We start from the raw sequence: 18679 nt of genomic DNA on the forward strand, positions 1-18679 counted from the left end.
GCCTCAACAACACCCTATACAACTTCAACATGACGTCCTAACTCCAATACTCAAAGGCCTGAGCAATGAAGGACTGCATGCTAAACACACCCTTGGTCGCACGATAATTCTGCTCTCTCCACAGATGCTGCCAGACCTGCCGTATTCTTCCAATAATTTCTGTTTTTGTTTCTGATTTCCAGCGTCTGCAGTTCTTTGGTTTTTTGGTAAGTCTTTAAGGAATGTCTCTGCTCAGCTCACAAAGGTGAAGGGAGAGTTACAAGAGAAACTTGCAGGACGAACTATAAACTCTGTACCAGGAAAGCAAGGAAAAGATTGTTAATTTGCAGCAAAATCTGGAGCGAGTCACATGTAGATCAGATCAGTCTCAGCATGAGCAGCTATTGATACTTCAGCTAAAGGTAAATCAATGCTGGAAAAAATGACATAGCTGCAAAATATCACCTTACACAACACAGCTTACACAATGAGGAGCTGCAAACCACTTACAAGGCTGTGCTTGTGGAAGCGAATGTTTCAGTAATGATGATGTAATGAAAGAACTGGAAGCAACATATACAGGAAACCAAACAACCACTGAAGAGGGAAGGGGAAGAAGTTCAGGGTTCCAAGAAAACAAAAAGAAAGAAATTAGCTTAAGAGTAATTAGCGTAGATTGTTACATTGAATCCCTACAGTGTGGAAGCAAGCCATTCAGTGCATCAACCCTCCAAAGAGCATCCCACCCCTATCCCTGAATTTCCACCTAGCCCACACATCCCTGGCCAGTTTAGCATGGCCACTCCATCTAACTTGCACATCTTTGGACTGCAGGAGGTAACCCACACAGACATGAGGAGAATGTGTAAACTTCACACAGGCAGTCACCCAAGGGTGGAATTGAACCAGAATCCCCAGCAATGTGAGATAGCAGTGTGAACCATTGAGCCATCCTTGAGGAGGAGATGCTTAGCTGGTCTGGCAACATCAATGGAGAGAGAAATAGAGATAATGTTTCATTGAGAACTGGAGTGTTCGAACATTCAAAGAGTACCTTAAAGAAATAAGCCAGAAATGGGAAGTGCCCACCAAAACGCATTCTGATTTTCTCATTGCGTCACTTCAACATGATGGTAACTCAATGGGAACAGCATTCACCATGGTCTCTTTCCTAATGTTTGAAATCTATTGCTTGTGGTTATAGAGACGACTATGAACATTGAATTACAGATGTACCATTGGATGAGATAGCAGATGGGAGAGGTCAATAAGGTAATCGGTCTTTTCTTGTTTCATTTCAATTAGTAAATTTTTAGTTCAGTTTCTTGTTCCCTGTTCAAACTCCAATTAGTCTTGATTGCCGAACAAAGAGTTCCTATTGCAGCTTTGTTTTCCTTTGCCAGTTGAATTTAAGTCTGAAAGTGCAGTTGTGCCTGCTTGCCATTGTTGGCAAGTGTTCTGAGCTACAGAACCATATACTGTGGCGGTTATACACGGGCAGTCTTGTACTGTCTACTGAGAAAGAGATTCACTCCGTGCCCTGAGTGGATTGAAATTGTAAATGGATATACAATTCTGCTACATGTGGCAGGCAGGAAGACTCATCGAGTGTAAATGGCACGGCTGATAGATCACAGCCCTGTGCATTTGGTAGAAAACATGACAGATGTTTGAAAAGCTGATTAGAAGACTGAGCTTTTACACAACACCAGCATGAATTCTCTGAAATTGGACTGTCCAAATATTAGTGTGTGAATATGCAGTGCATTTATATCAAGCATCTGCTGTTTTAACAAAGACATTCAAATCTTTTATTTTAAGAGTGTTAGTTCCACTATTACAATGGAATTCCATCCTCATTTGTTAAGAGCTTGTACATAAATGTCGGAGAAACCCAATTTCATGGCCAGCATATGGAATTATTCAATCACATATTGCCTAGTATTAATAAATCCTGTTAAATAGCACATTGTTATGGGATCTTCCTGTTCACAAATAGCCAGCCATAGGTAGACAACAATATGAAAGTAACCACACTTCAGATTCACCTTTTTATTCATTCACAGGACGTGGGCATTGCTGGCTGGGCCAGTATTTATTACCCGTCCCTAGTTGCCCCCTTGAGAAGGTGGGGGTGAGCTGCCTTCTTGAACCGCTGCAGTCCAGGTGCTGTGGGTTGGCCCACAATGCCCCTAGGGAGGGAATTCCAGGATTCTGACAGTGATGGAACGGTGATATACAGAGGAACCTCGATTATCCGAATATCAATTATCCAAATATCAGATTATCCGAAGGGGATCTCGAGGTCCCGATAGAAACATTACATCAAAGGCGTGTTTCCAACAGTGATCGCGTCTTTTGTTGACAGTGATTAAACAGGCACCGTCTCCAAATGACTGACCTCCTGCCCTCTCTCTCTCCCCACACTTTCCCTGGAGTTCTACACAGGGGTGTACCAAACACCACCCCCCTTCCCCAGATAATCTCGCCAACATTGTCCTGTACAAGGTAAAGGTGGAATCTGTCAAAGACGTTGCAGTAAAAAGTTGTGTGTGTCTGTGTGTGTTTGTGTGTATGTTTGTGTGTGTGTGTGTGTGTTTGTGTGTATGTTTGTGTGTATCTGTGTATGTTTGTATGTGTGTGTATGCATGGGGGGGCTGTGTGTGGTATTTGGAGACTTCCCCCCCAGTAGTAGCAGTCTTGTGGTTGATGTCCAGTCCAGCTGCCCCGGAAAGGGGGCAGGGACGGGTGGGTGGGGAGAGAGTGCACGGGGCAGGCGGGGGTGGTGTTGAACAGGGGGAAGGGGGTGGGCTCGCGCATGGTGTGCTGATGCCTCATCTCCTGAAAGAGGAGCAGACTTTTAAAACTCCGAGCCCCAGAGGAAAGGCATTTAATCGATTAACCAAATAATCAATTATCTGAACAAAGTAGTGCCCGCCCATCTCGTTCGGATAATCGAGGTTCCTCTGTATTTCCAAGTCAGGATGGTGAAGGCCTTGGAGGGGAACTTGCAGGGGGTGGTGTTCCCATGTATCTGCTGCCCCTTGTCCATTTAGATGGAAGTGGTTGTGGGTTTGGAAGGTGCTGCCTGAGGATCTTTGGTGAGTTTCTGCAGTACATCTTGTCAATGGTACACACTGCTGCTACTGAGCGATGGTGGTGGAGGGAGTGGGTGTTTGTGGATGTGGTGCCAATCAAGTGGGGGCTACTTTGTCCTGGATGGTGTCAAGCTTCTTGAGTGTTGTTGGAGCTGCCCCCATCCAGGGCAAGTGGGGAGTATTCCATCACACTCCTGACTTGTGCCTTGCAGACATGCAAAACCAAAACACCTTATCAATTGTCAGGCATTTAGGGACATCATAAGGTCAGGGAAGGTGCTACACAAATACAAGTCTATCTTTCCCTTCAATGTGTTATTTTCACGGCAGTATCTCAGGAGAAACGGTAAATTCCAACATTGCTCAAGTTACTCCTTTTTGGACTTGGTTGTTCAAGTTGAGAATTTGGCCACATTGGAGGTGGTTAAAGCAACTCTGTGTGAACCTGTAACTTTCTGTCGTTAAATAAGGCAAAACAGTCAGACCAACTGAATGTCTGTGATCACTGAGAACTGCAGCTTCAGAATGCCCTCAGTGATCGCTGACAGAGCTCATGTGTGAAGTGTCAGTACAGCTGGGATAACTAGCCCGAGTTTCACATAGTGAGCTGACAAATTACCAACACACCCACAGCAGGAGTAAACTGATACAATTTACACATCCCTGCCAGAAAACACTGAGCAGAACTGAATTGAGGGGTCGAGGAAGTTACAGAGCATTAAACAGAAATTAACCATGACATTTACACATTGATGTTGACATATGATTGATTATTGAAAACAAAGAAAGACAAAGTTGCATTTCTTTAGATCTGCAATTTCAGGATGCTCCACAAAAGTTTACGATCAATAAAATGTTCTTTCTTTACGGGAAAATTGAAATAGGATTGTAATTTCTTGAGTCTCTGTAATGAATGGTATCAGAAAACAGGATGAGGTGTGGGTTGTGATATAATTATAACTGTTTTCTATGTATAATTAGCTTTCTTAAGAAAAATCTTCTTTTGTGTAATAAACCTATGTTCTAACTTTAAAGAAAATCTTCCGCCTCATGTGATTGTTTAGGTGACACACGACAACATTAACAAATTGTGAAAATTACACACACCATCTATTTCATTCTGGGATCTTCCGTATCCAGTACTATAATTAGCTGACCTCGTCAAACCACATAATCCCTTTCTCTGGGATTTTTTTGAGGAAGAAATATTAGTTTAGCAAATGGAAGAATACTGCTAGCTTCAGAGCTTCGATTTAAAATCTCACACAACAGGTGAAGTTTCCCCTCTGTAATGTCAATCTAGAAAATTGGTTTAAATCCCAGTCCTGAAACCAAACCCCATGGCATTCCTGGCTCACAGGTTTGCGTGTCTGCTGACATGGCTCAATAGTCTATAACAAATCACGCACATAAAAGAATCTTCAAAGTGTTTGGAACTCAAGAAATTGAACCAATTCCTGCCCAGTCGCCCCCCACAAATACCTGGTAAATTCTGTTGTGATTCCTCGATCAATTTAAAGTTATAGAGTTGTTTAACACAGGAAAAAACCCTTTGGTCCAACCCATCCATGCCGACCAGAAATCCTAAATTAATCTAGTCCCATCTGCCAGCACATGACCCATATCTCTCTTAACCCTTCCTATTCATATTCTCATCCTGTTAAATGTTGTAATTGTACCAGCCTCCACCACTTCCTCTGGCAGCTCATTCCACACACACACCACCCTCTGTGTGAAAAAGTTACCCCTCAGGTCCCTTTTAAATCTTCCCCCTCCCACCTTAAATCTGTACCCTTGAGTTTTGGACTCCCCCATTCTGAGAAAAAGACCTTGTCTGTTTATCCTATCCATGCCCTTCTTGATATTATAGACCTCTATAAGATCACCCCTCAACCTCTGATGCTCCAGGGAAAATAACCCCAGCCTATTCAGCCTCTCCTTAAACCCTCCAGACCCAGGAACATTCTGTAAACCTTTTCTGAACCCTTTCAAGTTTTGACAACATCTTTCCTACAGCAGGGAGACCCGAGTTGAAAACAGTATTCCAAAAGTGGCCTCACCAATGTCCCTGTACAGCCACAACGTGATGTCCCAACCCCTGTACTCAATGCACTGACCAATAAAGGCAGGGCTGGATAGAGCCTGTTTTCAATATTTAGCCCGAATGCTTTAAAATGAATCCTTTGTTATTTCTCATCTCATGCAGGTCTGGAATGAATGACTCAATGTGACAGTCAGGAGGTTTATAGACTGCACTGTACAGAAACTCTAGATGAAGCTCAGAATCTTTTGGCCAACTAACTAAGAATTTATTACACTGTGGAGAGTTCCTGAATGTACCAACCCTTATAAATGTGCCCATTTATTGTAAATTTATGTTTTAGAAATGAGTTTTATATGTTAATATAAGAATGCTAGTTAATAATGTGACTCAAGTGGCTGTTAAATTATTCGACAAGAAGTGGGAAAGGTAATAAGCGATTATATGGCCAAAGATATGTTCCATCACTACTTGATATTAACGGTTGCTCAACACTTCACTGGGTTTCTCCTGCTTTAACTTTTTCTTCATGATCTCTCCTTTCCTCTCCTAAAGATGTTTATTTTTGCTATTATTTCAGTGGAAAACCCTTTTGTGCATGCACGCAGACCCAGAATTCAGCAGAATTCAATGTTTAGGCTCCTTGTAGCTGGACATTCAACACTGCATGGAATCACAGCAGATACCATCCAACACCTGGTCTTCTACACTTCCCACCAGTGGTTATTGGATAATGAACCAGAAGGGAACTCTATGTGGATTTTCTCTCCCAAACCCAAAGATGTGATAACTCATTGTATGGTGATTCCTCACTGGATTCATCAGTGATACTTCACTCCAAACCAGGGATCGACCCTGGAACCCTGTTTCTCACGATAGCTCATCAGGAAGGAGAGTCAATCACAAGTCTTTGAAGAACTCAGATAATATTTACCAATGTTGCCCCCAGTTCTCAATCTTATGTTTTAACCTCTTTGTGGCCTCAAAAGTCTCTAACCATAGAACAAAGAGAACAAAGAATAATACAGCACAGGAACAGGCCCTTCGGCCCTCCAAGCCTGTGCTGACATTTTGCTCTTCCATACTAAAACTGTCTTCACTTACAGGATCCATATCCCTCTCTTCATCCAATTTTGGGCCTTGGGACTTTAATTTAGCAATAAACATGTGATAGAATTGCAAGTTGTTGGTTGGCCCTTTTTATTAAAAGTTCAGCTCCCTGCCCCAATGTAGTTATTACTTCAAGGTCAATCTGAGAGGGGGAGCTGCCTGACTCAGTTTATTCTCTGACAGTCTGTCGGCGCTGTGGTTGCAGTGTTGGCTTAGCGTCAGCCTCTTCATAATGACCTGAGGTTCCGTTCTAACGAGGACCTCTTTCTAAATTCAACTTCCCCCACACCGCAATGCCAACTCCTCCATTATAGAAGTAACAGTAACAGACAGCCACTGAAGACTACCAAATATAGCTGGCTGTTCCATACTGACTGTGACACACTCGGCTAAACGACAGTCTGTAACCCCACTCTCAGGCATCTATTTATCACGATATGACTGCGACAACGAGCCATCTGGTGTGTGCAAATCAGGGGATGAAATGCTCTTCACTGGTGTTCAATTACTATTAATTACTTCTGTATGTGTGTAATATGCTCTCAAATTTAATATGCTTGAAATTCATGAGATAAATTTATACACACCAAACTTTAAAGAAATTAATAATGCAAACACTAATTAATAATTAAAAGGAGTTAAGAAAGAAATTATATTCGCCAAAGCAATGAGCATCTTTACTCAGAATTCCCTTCAGGGCAACATTAGCATTTTCAATGTTAAGGATACAGAACAACTGCAGGCTGAAATTTGAGATATCTACAAGGCAGCCACTGTCACCAATAAATGGTCTTTTCAGTAAAATGGGTTGTTGCTAATGTAGAAGATATTGTCTGGATCTGCTTTGCTGCTGACTTGCTTGTTTTAACACACTAGTTATAAAATGATTGCACCAATTAGCACAGGAACATTTAGTTCTGAATATCTTCGCTGACTGAGCTTTATCTCTTTAACATCCTCCCGAACCTTCACTCTGATCTCTACTCCTATTCTCAGTCTCAACCAAGCTGCAGGGGCAGAGGTACACAGGAGCTAATAAAAAGAGGGTGAAAGGGTGAGATTATGCTGGGAAAGGGACTGGGAACAAGAGCAGAGGTTGCAATTCATGGCAAGGAGGTAGGCAGGATTACAGGAGAAAACGGGAGAATGCTGATCCGATCAGGGTTACAGTTCTGATGCTTATTTGGATAATCATGAGAATTCTGTAAAATTGTTTACAAGCTAAATTCCCCACACACAAATGCCAGACATGAGTAAAACCACTGGGCCTTTATTTCAGTTATGTTTATTTTTCTTTCTGAATTATCTCTTTGCAACTTGTGCTATGCCAACCAGGGTGAAACTGAACCACAAATTCCAAATTGACAACTTGTCAGTGGATGTTTAACATTTCTGTAGAATTCAGGGACCACACTACCAAATGCTTTGGAGAGGATACAGAAAAGGTTTACCAAGATGTTGCCTGATATGGGGGATTTTAGCGATGAGGAAAGGTTGGATAGACTGTGTTTGCTTTCACCAAATGCAGGAGGTTGAGGGGCGACCTGATAGTGTTTGTGAAATTGTGAATGGCATAGACAGAGTGGAAAGCATGAGGCGTTTTCATGGGGTGGAGGGGTCAATTATTAGGGGACACAAGTTCAAGGTGCAAGGAGGGGGATGTTTAAAAAAGATGTATAAGACAACTTTTCATACAAAGGGTGGTGAGTGCCTGGAATGCGCGGCCAGAGGAGGTGGTGGAAGCAGACACAATAGCAGCATTGAAGAAGCACCTGGACAAATACATGAATAAGAAGGGAATAGAGGCATACAGATCCTGTAAGTGAAGAAAGTTTTAGTATGAAAGGGCAAAATGTGTCGGCACAGGCTTGGAGGGCCGAACAACCTGTGTTCCTGGGCTGTATTGGTCTTTGGTTTTTTTTTGTTCTATGGTCAGCACCTCAAGTAAAATCTGAGGTTAAATTGTTTAGTTGGGTTTTCTTTCGCTGTATAAGAACAAGGGTAATACTTCCCTCAATCAGCACTCTGTCGCTAGAGGAGCAGGAACTGCAGAGAATTAAAATTTGGGAAGTTTCCCTACATCCAGTGGGCCATGAGTGGAATATCTCTTCCAATTAATTTTCTTTCCATCCATTTCTCTGACAAAGAGTTTGCTGAGAAAATTGTTCAGCTTTTAGTAAAAATCACAACCAAACTCAGAATCATACAAAAAGGTAAACTCAATGATGGCACAGGTTTTTAATATAAAAACATGTTCATCAACAGCATCTTTAAAAAAATCATGGGTGGTACAACTCTACTAGATATAAATGTAGAATACAGATACATATATCCATATAAATATCTGTATTTTTATATAAAGACAGATATATAGATATATAGTACATTACACTTGCACAGAAATTTATCCAGGCCAGCCAGATACAACAAATATCAAACATGAAATAATTTTGAATTTGAAAGCAGTCCAACATATATCAATCATCCCCCCATCTTTCTATGAATTTCTGCTTATATACGTCTTATTTTCTGGTTTCATTAAACATCAAAGCCGTGTCTTAGTCGAAATGAGAGTGATAATGACGATAGGTTCTCCAATGGCAGATCCTGTCTAGTGTGACGTGAAGTCCTCCAAATGCACCCATTATTGAACGCAAATCCCTCTGGATTGCAAAGTGTTGCAACACTGACGGGAGAGACGAAAGAAAACAACAAGCAACTCCTTCTGTGAACACAGCGATGGTCCTGTCCTTGGGCACAGACATTGGCAGCAATGAACCTTTCCATTCCCAGGTCCCCGTGTTGTGGTAGACTAAGGCACCGCTGCAGATGCATAGCGACACATCTGAGGTTCCCTGCCTGATCTCTCCTTTTGAAAGGTTTACCTCCAAGCTAATGATAGCCCTGCATTAATGAAGGTCTGTTGTTGCAGTCCTGTGAGTGACGTTGAGCTCACACTGTGCTTTCCAACATCCATTCTGTGCTGCTGCACGTGGTTCTCTTGTTCTCCAAGACAGTGTCATCAGAGTTCAAATTCTGCCCACTGCCAGTCAGATTTGCCTTAGTCCGTGCCCTCCTTGGGTAGCTGTGGCTCTGGAACAGAGAATAGTCTCCATCAAACGAATGTCTATGGTGGGTTCTCGAGATTTCGCAGGGCAGAACAGATACATTGCTTAGTTTAGCTTCCTTTTCCCTTCGAGGTAGCGTGACCTTGCGCGGTCTAATCAAGCAAACCGACAAGCTGGAGTCAGTTGTGCTCCCCTCTGTCTGTCCCTCTTCAGAGGACAGCTGAGCTTCTTTATGGGGGTCTACAACTGGCTTTGTCCTCCTGCATTGTGTGTGAGACAAAGTGTCTGCTGTCAGCACAGTAGCTTGAGGAAAATCACCCTTTTCCCGAGACATGTTCAATAACACAGTCACCAAACCTTTGGAGGATTCACCAAAAATCTCTTGAATGGACTCACCTGAACCTTCGGTGAGCTTGGAGCTGGACTGTGTCATTCCTCCATTCTGACCTCCATTGGTCTGTGAGCACATGTTGCTCACCACAGTCTTGTGTTCCCCAGTGTTATTGTAGACTTTGTACCTGATCATAAGGATGATGATGAAAACCAACACAGAGGCCACAATGATGCCGCCAATGATGATGATCATGGTCCCACCAAGGAACTGGGTGTGTACTGAATGGCATTGGGTGTATTCTTGTTCAGTTGTGAATTGGACGCAGCCCACCACTCTAGTGCCAGTCATTGAAGTAATCCCATCATCATAGACAGCCAAAATGCACAGGTCATAGTCCCTTCCCGGAGCCAGATCATTCACCAAGAAGGTTCTGCTTGTAGATGGAATCATTCTAAAAGATACAAAACCTGCTGTTAGTAATTATCCATCACATACAGCATCACATTTCCCACACTGGTGTCATCTGGGCATTTTTTAGGGTTAATCTCCCTTGGAGCTGTCAGTGGTCATGAAATGGGATTATATCTCCTTCAACAAACTGAATTAATTTATTAATTTTATTGTCACATGTACTCAAATGTACAGTGAAAGGTTTATAAGTCACCACTTACAGCACCATCTTAGGCATAAAGGTACCCAGGTATACTGCTTAGTTACAGAATGGAGGACTGATCAAAAAATGTTACACTACCCCTATACCCATTTACATCACGGCTGTACCACGCTACATCACAGCTACACCCAGTTACATCACAGCTATACCCAGTTACATCACAGCTACACCCAGTTACATCACAGCTACACCCAGTTACATCACGGCTGTACCAAGTTACATCACAGCTACACCCAGTTACATCACAGCTACACCCAGTTACATCACAGCGAAACCCAGTTACATCACAGCCACACCCAGTTACATCACAGCTATACCCAGTTACAGCACAGCTATACCCAGTTACATCACAGCTACACCCAGTTACATCACAGCTATACCCAGTTACATCACAGCTACACCCAGTTACAGCACAGCTACACCCAGTTACATCACAGCTACACCCAGTTACATCACAGCTATACCCAGTTACATCACAGCTACACCCAGTTACATCACAGCTATACCCAGTTACATCACAGCTACACCCAGTTACATCACAGCTATACCCAGTTACAGCACAGCTATACCCAGTTACATCACAGCTATACCCAGTTACAGCACAGCTATACCCAGTTACAGCACGGCTATACCCAGTTACAGCACGGCTATACCCAGTTACATCACGGCTGTACCAAGTTACATCACAGCTACACCCAGTTACATCACAGCTATACCCAGTTACAGCACAGCTATACCCAGTTACATCACAGCTATACCCAGTTACATCACAGCTATACCCAGTTACATCACAGCTATACCCAGTTACAGCACAGCTATACCCAGTTACATCACAGCTATACCCAGTTACATCACAGCTATACCCAGTTATATCACAGCTACACCCAGTTACATCACAGCTATACCCAGTTACATCACAGCTACACCCAGTTACATCACAGCTATACCCAGTTATATCACAGCTATACCCAGTTACATCACAGCTACACACAGTTACATCACGGCTGTACCCAGTTACATCACAGCTATACCCAGTTACATCACAGCTACACCCAGTTACATCACAGCTACACCCAGTTACATCACAGCTACACCCAGTTACATCACATCTATACCCAGTTACATCACAGCTGAACCCATTTACATCACAGCTATACCCAGTTACGTCACAGCTACACCCAGTTACGTCACAGCTACACCCAGTTACGTCACAGCTATACCCAGTTACATCACAGCTACACCCAGTTACATCACAGCTATACCCAGTTACATCACATCTATACCCAGTTACATCACAGCTGTACCCAGTTACATCACAGCTACACCCAGTTACATCACAGCTACACCCAGTTACATCACAGCTACACCCAGTTACATCACAGCTATACCCAGTTACATCACAGCTACACCCAGTTACATCACAGCTACACCCAGTTACATCACAGCTACACCCAGTTACATCACATCTATACCCAGTTACATCACAGCTGAACCCATTTACATCACAGCTATACCCAGTTACATCACAGCTACACCCAGTTACGTCACAGCTACACCCAGTTACGTCACAGCTATACCCAGTTACATCACAGCTACACCCAGTTACATCACAGCTATACCCAGTTACATCACAGCTGTACCCAGTTACATCACAGCTACACCCAGTTACATCACAGCTACACCCAGTTACATCACAGCTACACCCAGTTACATCACATCTATACCCAGTTACATCACAGCTGAACCCATTTACATCACAGCTATACCCAGTTACATCACAGCTACACCCAGTTACGTCACAGCTACACCCAGTTACGTCACAGCTATACCCAGTTACATCACAGCTACACCCAGTTACAGCACAGCTATACCCAGTTACATCACAGCTATACCCAGTTACATCACAGCTACACCCAGTTACATCACAGCTATACCCAGTTACATCACGGCTATACCCAGTTACATCACAGCTATACCCAGTTACATCACAGCTACACCCAGTTACATCACAGCTATACCCAGTTACATCACAGCTACACCCAGTTACATCACAGCTATACCCAGTTATATCACAGCTATACCCAGTTACATCACAGCTACACACAGTTACATCACGGCTGTACCCAGTTACATCACAGCTATACCCAGTTACATCACAGCTACACCCAGTTACATCACAGCTACACCCAGTTACATCACAGCTACACCCAGTTACATCACATCTATACCCAGTTACATCACAGCTGAACCCATTTACATCACAGCTATACCCAGTTACATCACAGCTACACCCAGTTACGTCACAGCTACACCCAGTTACGTCACAGCTATACCCAGTTACGTCACAGCTACACCCAGTTACATCACAGCTATACCCAGTTACATCACAGCTGTACCCAGTTACATCACAGCTACACCCAGTTACAGCACAGCTATACCCAGTTACATCACAGCTATACCCAGTTACATCACAGCTACACCCAGTTACATCACAGATATACCCAGTTACATCACGGCTATACCCAGTTACATCACAGCTATACCCAGTTACATCACAGCTACACCCAGTTACATCACAGCTATACCCAGTTACATCACCGCTACACCCAGTTACATCACCGCTATACCCAGTTACATCACAGCTATACCCAGTTACATCACAGCTACACCCAGTTACATCACATCTACACCCAGTTACATCACATCTACACCCAGTTACATCACAGCTATACCCAGTTACATCACATCTACACCCAGTTACATCACAGCTACACCCAGTTACATCACAGCTACACCCAGTTACATCACAGCTACACCAAGTTACATCACATCTACACCCAGTTACATCACAGCTACACCCAGTTACACCACAGCTACACCCAGTTACATCACAGCTATACCCAGTTACATCACAGCTACACCCAGTTACATCACATCTACACCCAGTTACATCACATCTACACCCAGTTACATCACAGCTACACCCAGTTACATCACAGCTATACCCAGTTACATCACAGCTACACCCAGTTACATCACATCTACACCCAGTTACATCACAGCTACACCCAGTTACATCACAGCTACACCCAGTTACATCACATCTACACCCAGTTACATCACAGCTATACCCAGTTACATCACAGCTACACCCAGTTACATCACATCTACACCCAGTTACATCACAGCTACACCCAGTTACATCACAGCTACACCCAGTTACATCACAGCTATACCCAGTTACAGCACGGCTATACCCAGTTACATCACATCTACACCCAGTTACATCACAGCTACACCCAGTTACATCACAGCTATACCCAGTTACATCACAGCTATACCCAGTTACATCACAGCTACACCCAGTTACATCACAGCTACACCCAGTTACATCACAGCTACACCCAGTTACATCACATCTACACCCAGTTACATCATAGCTATACCCAGTTACATCACAGCTATACCCAGTTACATCACATCTACACCCAGTTACATCACAGCTACACCCAGTTACATCACAGCTACACCCAGTTACATCACAGCTACACCAAGTTACATCACATCTACACCCAGTTACATCACAGCTACACCCAGTTACATCACAGCTACACCCAGTTACATCACAGCTATACCCAGTTACATCACAGCTACACCCAGTTACATTACATCTACACCCAGTTACATCACATCTACACCCAGTTACATCACAGCTACACCCAGTTACATCACAGCTATACCCAGTTACATCACAGCTACACCCAGTTACATCACATCTACACCCAGTTACATCACAGCTACACCCAGTTACATCACAGCTACACCCAGTTACATCACAGTTGTACCATGTTACATCACAGCTATACCCAGTTACATCACAGCTACACCCAGTTACATCACATCTACACCCAGTTACATCACAGCTACACCCAGTTACATCACAGCTACACCCAGTTACATCACAGCTATACCCAGTTACAGCACGGCTATACCCAGTTACATCACATCTACACCCAGTTACATCACAGCTACACCCAGTTACATCACATCTACACCCAGTTACATCACAGCTACACCCAGTTACATCACAGCTATACCCAGTTACATCACAGCTATACCCAGTTACATCACAGCTACACCCAGTTACATCACAGCTACACCCAGTTACATCACAGCTATACCCAGTTACATCACAGCTACACCCAGTTACATCACATCTACACCCAGTTACATCACATCTACACCCAGTTACATCACATCTACACCCAGTTACATCACAGCTATACCCAGTTACATCACAGCTACACCCAGTTACATCACATCTACACCCAGTTACATCACATCTACACCCAGTTACATCACAGCTACACCCAGTTACATCACAGCTACACCCAGTTACATCACAGCTATACCCAGTTACGTCACAGCTATACCCAGTTACATCACAGCTACACCCAGTTACATCACAGCTACACCCAGTTACATCACAGCTACACCCAGTTACATCACAGCTATACCCAGTTACATCACAGCTACACCCAGTTACATCACAGCTATACCCAGTTACATCACAGCTACACCCAACTGCATCACGGCTACACGCAGTTACATCACAGCTACACCCAGTTACATCACAGCTATACCCAGTTATATCACAGCTACACCCAGTTACATCACAGCTGTACCCAGTTACATCACAGCTACACCCAGTTACATCACAGCTATACCCAGTTACATCACTGCTACACGCAGTTACATCACAGCTACACCCAGTTACATCACAGCTATACCCAGTTACATCACAGCTATACCCAGTTACATCACAGCTATACCCAGTTATATCACAGCTATACCCAGTTACATCACAGCTATACCCAGTTACATCACAGCTACACCCAGTTACATCACAGCTATACCCAGTTACATCACAGCTATACCCAGTTACATCACAGCTACACCCAGTTACATCACAGCTACACCCAGTTACATCACAGCTATACCCAGTTACAGCACAGCTATACCCAGTTACATCACAGCTATACCCAGTTACATCACAGCTATACCCAGTTATATCACAGCTATACCCAGTTACATCACAGCTATACCCAGTTACATCACAGCTATACCCAGTTACATCACAGCTACACCCAGTTACACCACAGCTATACCCAGTTACATCACAGCTACACCCAGTTACATCACAGCTATACCCAGTTACATCACGGCTACACCCAGTTACATCACAGCTATACCCAGTTACATCACAGCTGTACCCAGTTACATCACAGCTATACCCAGTTACATCACAGCTATACCCAGTTACATCACGGCTACACCCAGTTACATCACAGCTATACCCAGTTACATCACAGCTATACCCAGTTACATCACGGCTATACCCAGTTACAGCACGGCTGTACCCCATTACATCACATCTATACCCAGTTACATCACAGCTATACCCAGTTACATCACAGCTATACCCAGTTATATCACGGCTATACCCAGTTACATCACATCTATACCCAGTTACATCACAGCTACACCCAGTTACATCACAGCTATACCCAGTTACATCACAGCTGTACCCCATTACATCACAGCTATACCCAGTTACATCACAGCTGTACCCCATTACATCACAGCTATACCCAGTTACATCACAGCTATACCCAGTTACATCACAGCTATACCCAGTTATATCACGGCTATACCCAGTTACATCACATCTATACCCAGTTACATCACAGCTATACCCAGTTACAGCACAGCTATACCCAGTTACATCACAGCTATACCCAGTTACATCACAGCTACACCCAGTTACATCACATCTATACCCAGTTACATCACAGCTGTACCCCATTACATCACAGCTATACCCAGTTACATCACAGCTACACCCAGTTACATCACGGCTACACCCAGTTACATCACAGCTATACCCAGTTACATCACATCTATACTAAGTTACATCACAGCTATACCCAGTTACATCACAGCTATACCCAGTTACAGCACAGCTACACCCAGTTACATCACAGCTACACCCAGTTACATCACAGCTACACCCAGTTACAGCACAGCTATACCCAGTTACAGCACAGCTACACCCAGTTACATCACAGCTATACCCAGTTACATCACAGCTACACCCAGTTACATCACAGCTACACCCAGTTACATCACAGCTACACCCAGTTACAGCACAGCTATACCCAGTTACAGCACAGCTACACCCAGTTACAGCACAGCTATACCCGGTTACAGCACAGCTACACCCAGTTACATCACAGCTATACCCAGTTACATCACAGCTACACCCGGTTACAGCACAGCTATACCCAGTTACATCACAGGTATACCCAGTTACGTCACAGCTATACCCAGCTACATCACAGCTATACCCAGTTACATCACAGCTATACCCAGTTACAGCACAGCTAACCCAGTTACATCACAGCTACACCCAGTTACATCACAGCTATACCCAGTTACGTCACAGCTACACCCAGTTACATCACAGCTACACCCAGTTACATCACAGCTACACCCAGTTACATCACAGCTATACCCAGTTACAGCACAGCTACACCCAGTTACATCACAGCTATACCCAGTTACATCACAGCTACACCCAGTTACATCACAGCTATACCCAGTTACAGCACAGCTACACCCAGTTACATCACAGCTATACCCAGTTACATCACAGCTACACACAGTTACAGCACAGCTACACCCAGTTACAGCACAGCTACACCCAGTTACATCACAGCTATACCCAGTTACAGCACGGCTACACCCAGTTACATCACAGCTACACCCAGTTACATCACAGCTATACCCAGTTACATCACAGCTATACCCAGTTACATCACAGCTATACCCAGTTACATCACAGCTACACCCAGTTACAGCACAGCTACACCCAGTTACATCACAGCTATACCCAGTTACAGCACAGCTACACCCAGTTACATCACAGCTATACCCAGTTACATCACAGCTACACCCAGTTACAGCACAGCTACACCCAGTTACATCACGGCTACACCCAGTTACATCACAGCTATACCCAGTTACAGCACAGCTACACCCAGTTACATCACATCTATACCCAGTTACATCACAGCTGTACCCCATTACATCACAGCTATACCCAGTTACATCACAGCTACACCCAGTTACATCACGGCTACACCCAGTTACATCACAGCTATACCCAGTTACATCACAGCTATACTAAGTTACATCACAGCTATACCCAGTTACATCACAGCTATACCCAGTTACAGCACAGCTACACCCAGTTACATCACAGCTACACCCAGTTACATCACAGCTACACCCAGTTACAGCACAGCTATACCCAGTTACAGCACAGCTACACCCAGTTACATCACAGCTATACCCAGTTACATCACAGCTACACCCAGTTACATCACAGCTACACCCAGTTACATCACAGCTACACCCAGTTACAGCACAGCTATACCCAGTTACAGCACAGCTACACCCAGTTACAGCACAGCTATACCCGGTTACAGCACAGCTACACCCAGTTACATCACAGCTATACCCAGTTACATCACAGCTACACCCAGTTACAGCACAGCTATACCCAGTTACATCACAGGTATACCCAGTTACGTCACAGCTATACCCAGCTACATCACAGCTATACCCAGTTACATCACAGCTATACCCAGTTACAGCACAGCTAACCCAGTTACATCACAGCTACACCCAGTTACATCACAGCTATACCCAGTTACGTCACAGCTACACCCAGTTACATCACAGCTACACCCAGTTACATCACAGCTACACCCAGTTACATCACAGCTATACCCAGTTACAGCACAGCTACACCCAGTTACATCACAGCTATACCCAGTTACATCACAGCTACACCCAGTTACATCACAGCTATACCCAGTTACAGCACAGCTACACCCAGTTACATCACAGCTATACCCAGTTACATCACAGCTACACCCAGTTACAGCACAGCTACACCCAGTTACAGCACAGCTACACCCAGTTACATCACAGCTATACCCAGTTACAGCACGGCTACACCCAGTTACATCACAGCTACACCCAGTTACATCACAGCTATACCCAGTTACATCACAGCTATACCCAGTTACATCACAGCTATACCCAGTTACATCACAGCTACACCCAGTTACAGCACAGCTACACCCAGTTACATCACAGCTATACCCAGTTACAGCACAGCTACACCCAGTTACATCACAGCTATACCCAGTTACATCACAGCTACACCCAGTTACAGCACAGCTACACCCAGTTACATCACGGCTACACCCAGTTACATCACAGCTATACCCAGTTACAGCACAGCTA

At 44.0% G+C, this 18679-nt stretch overlaps 1 protein-coding gene across 5 annotated transcripts in view; it reads right to left on the reverse strand.

The window, feature by feature from the left end:
* Nucleotides 1–8451: 8451 nt before the first annotated feature.
* Nucleotides 8452–18679, reverse strand: part of LOC122542727 (leucine-rich repeat and fibronectin type III domain-containing protein 1-like protein) — a 274125-nt gene continuing 263897 nt past the window's right edge. For all 5 annotated transcript variants that reach the window (XM_087983854.1, XM_087983856.1, XM_087983855.1 and 2 more), the window contains one exon: nucleotides 8452–10081. In XM_087983854.1, coding sequence (XP_087839980.1) covers nucleotides 9181–10081 — 901 coding nt within the window. In that variant the 3' untranslated portion in view covers nucleotides 8452–9180. The remainder of the gene's footprint in view (nucleotides 10082–18679) is intronic.

This window comes from Chiloscyllium plagiosum, unplaced genomic scaffold (assembly GCF_037043375.1).
Source record: "Chiloscyllium plagiosum isolate Xiang-an unplaced genomic scaffold, Cpla_swu_hap1 HiC_scaffold_47, whole genome shotgun sequence".
NCBI classification, from domain to species: domain Eukaryota; kingdom Metazoa; phylum Chordata; class Chondrichthyes; order Orectolobiformes; family Hemiscylliidae; genus Chiloscyllium; species Chiloscyllium plagiosum.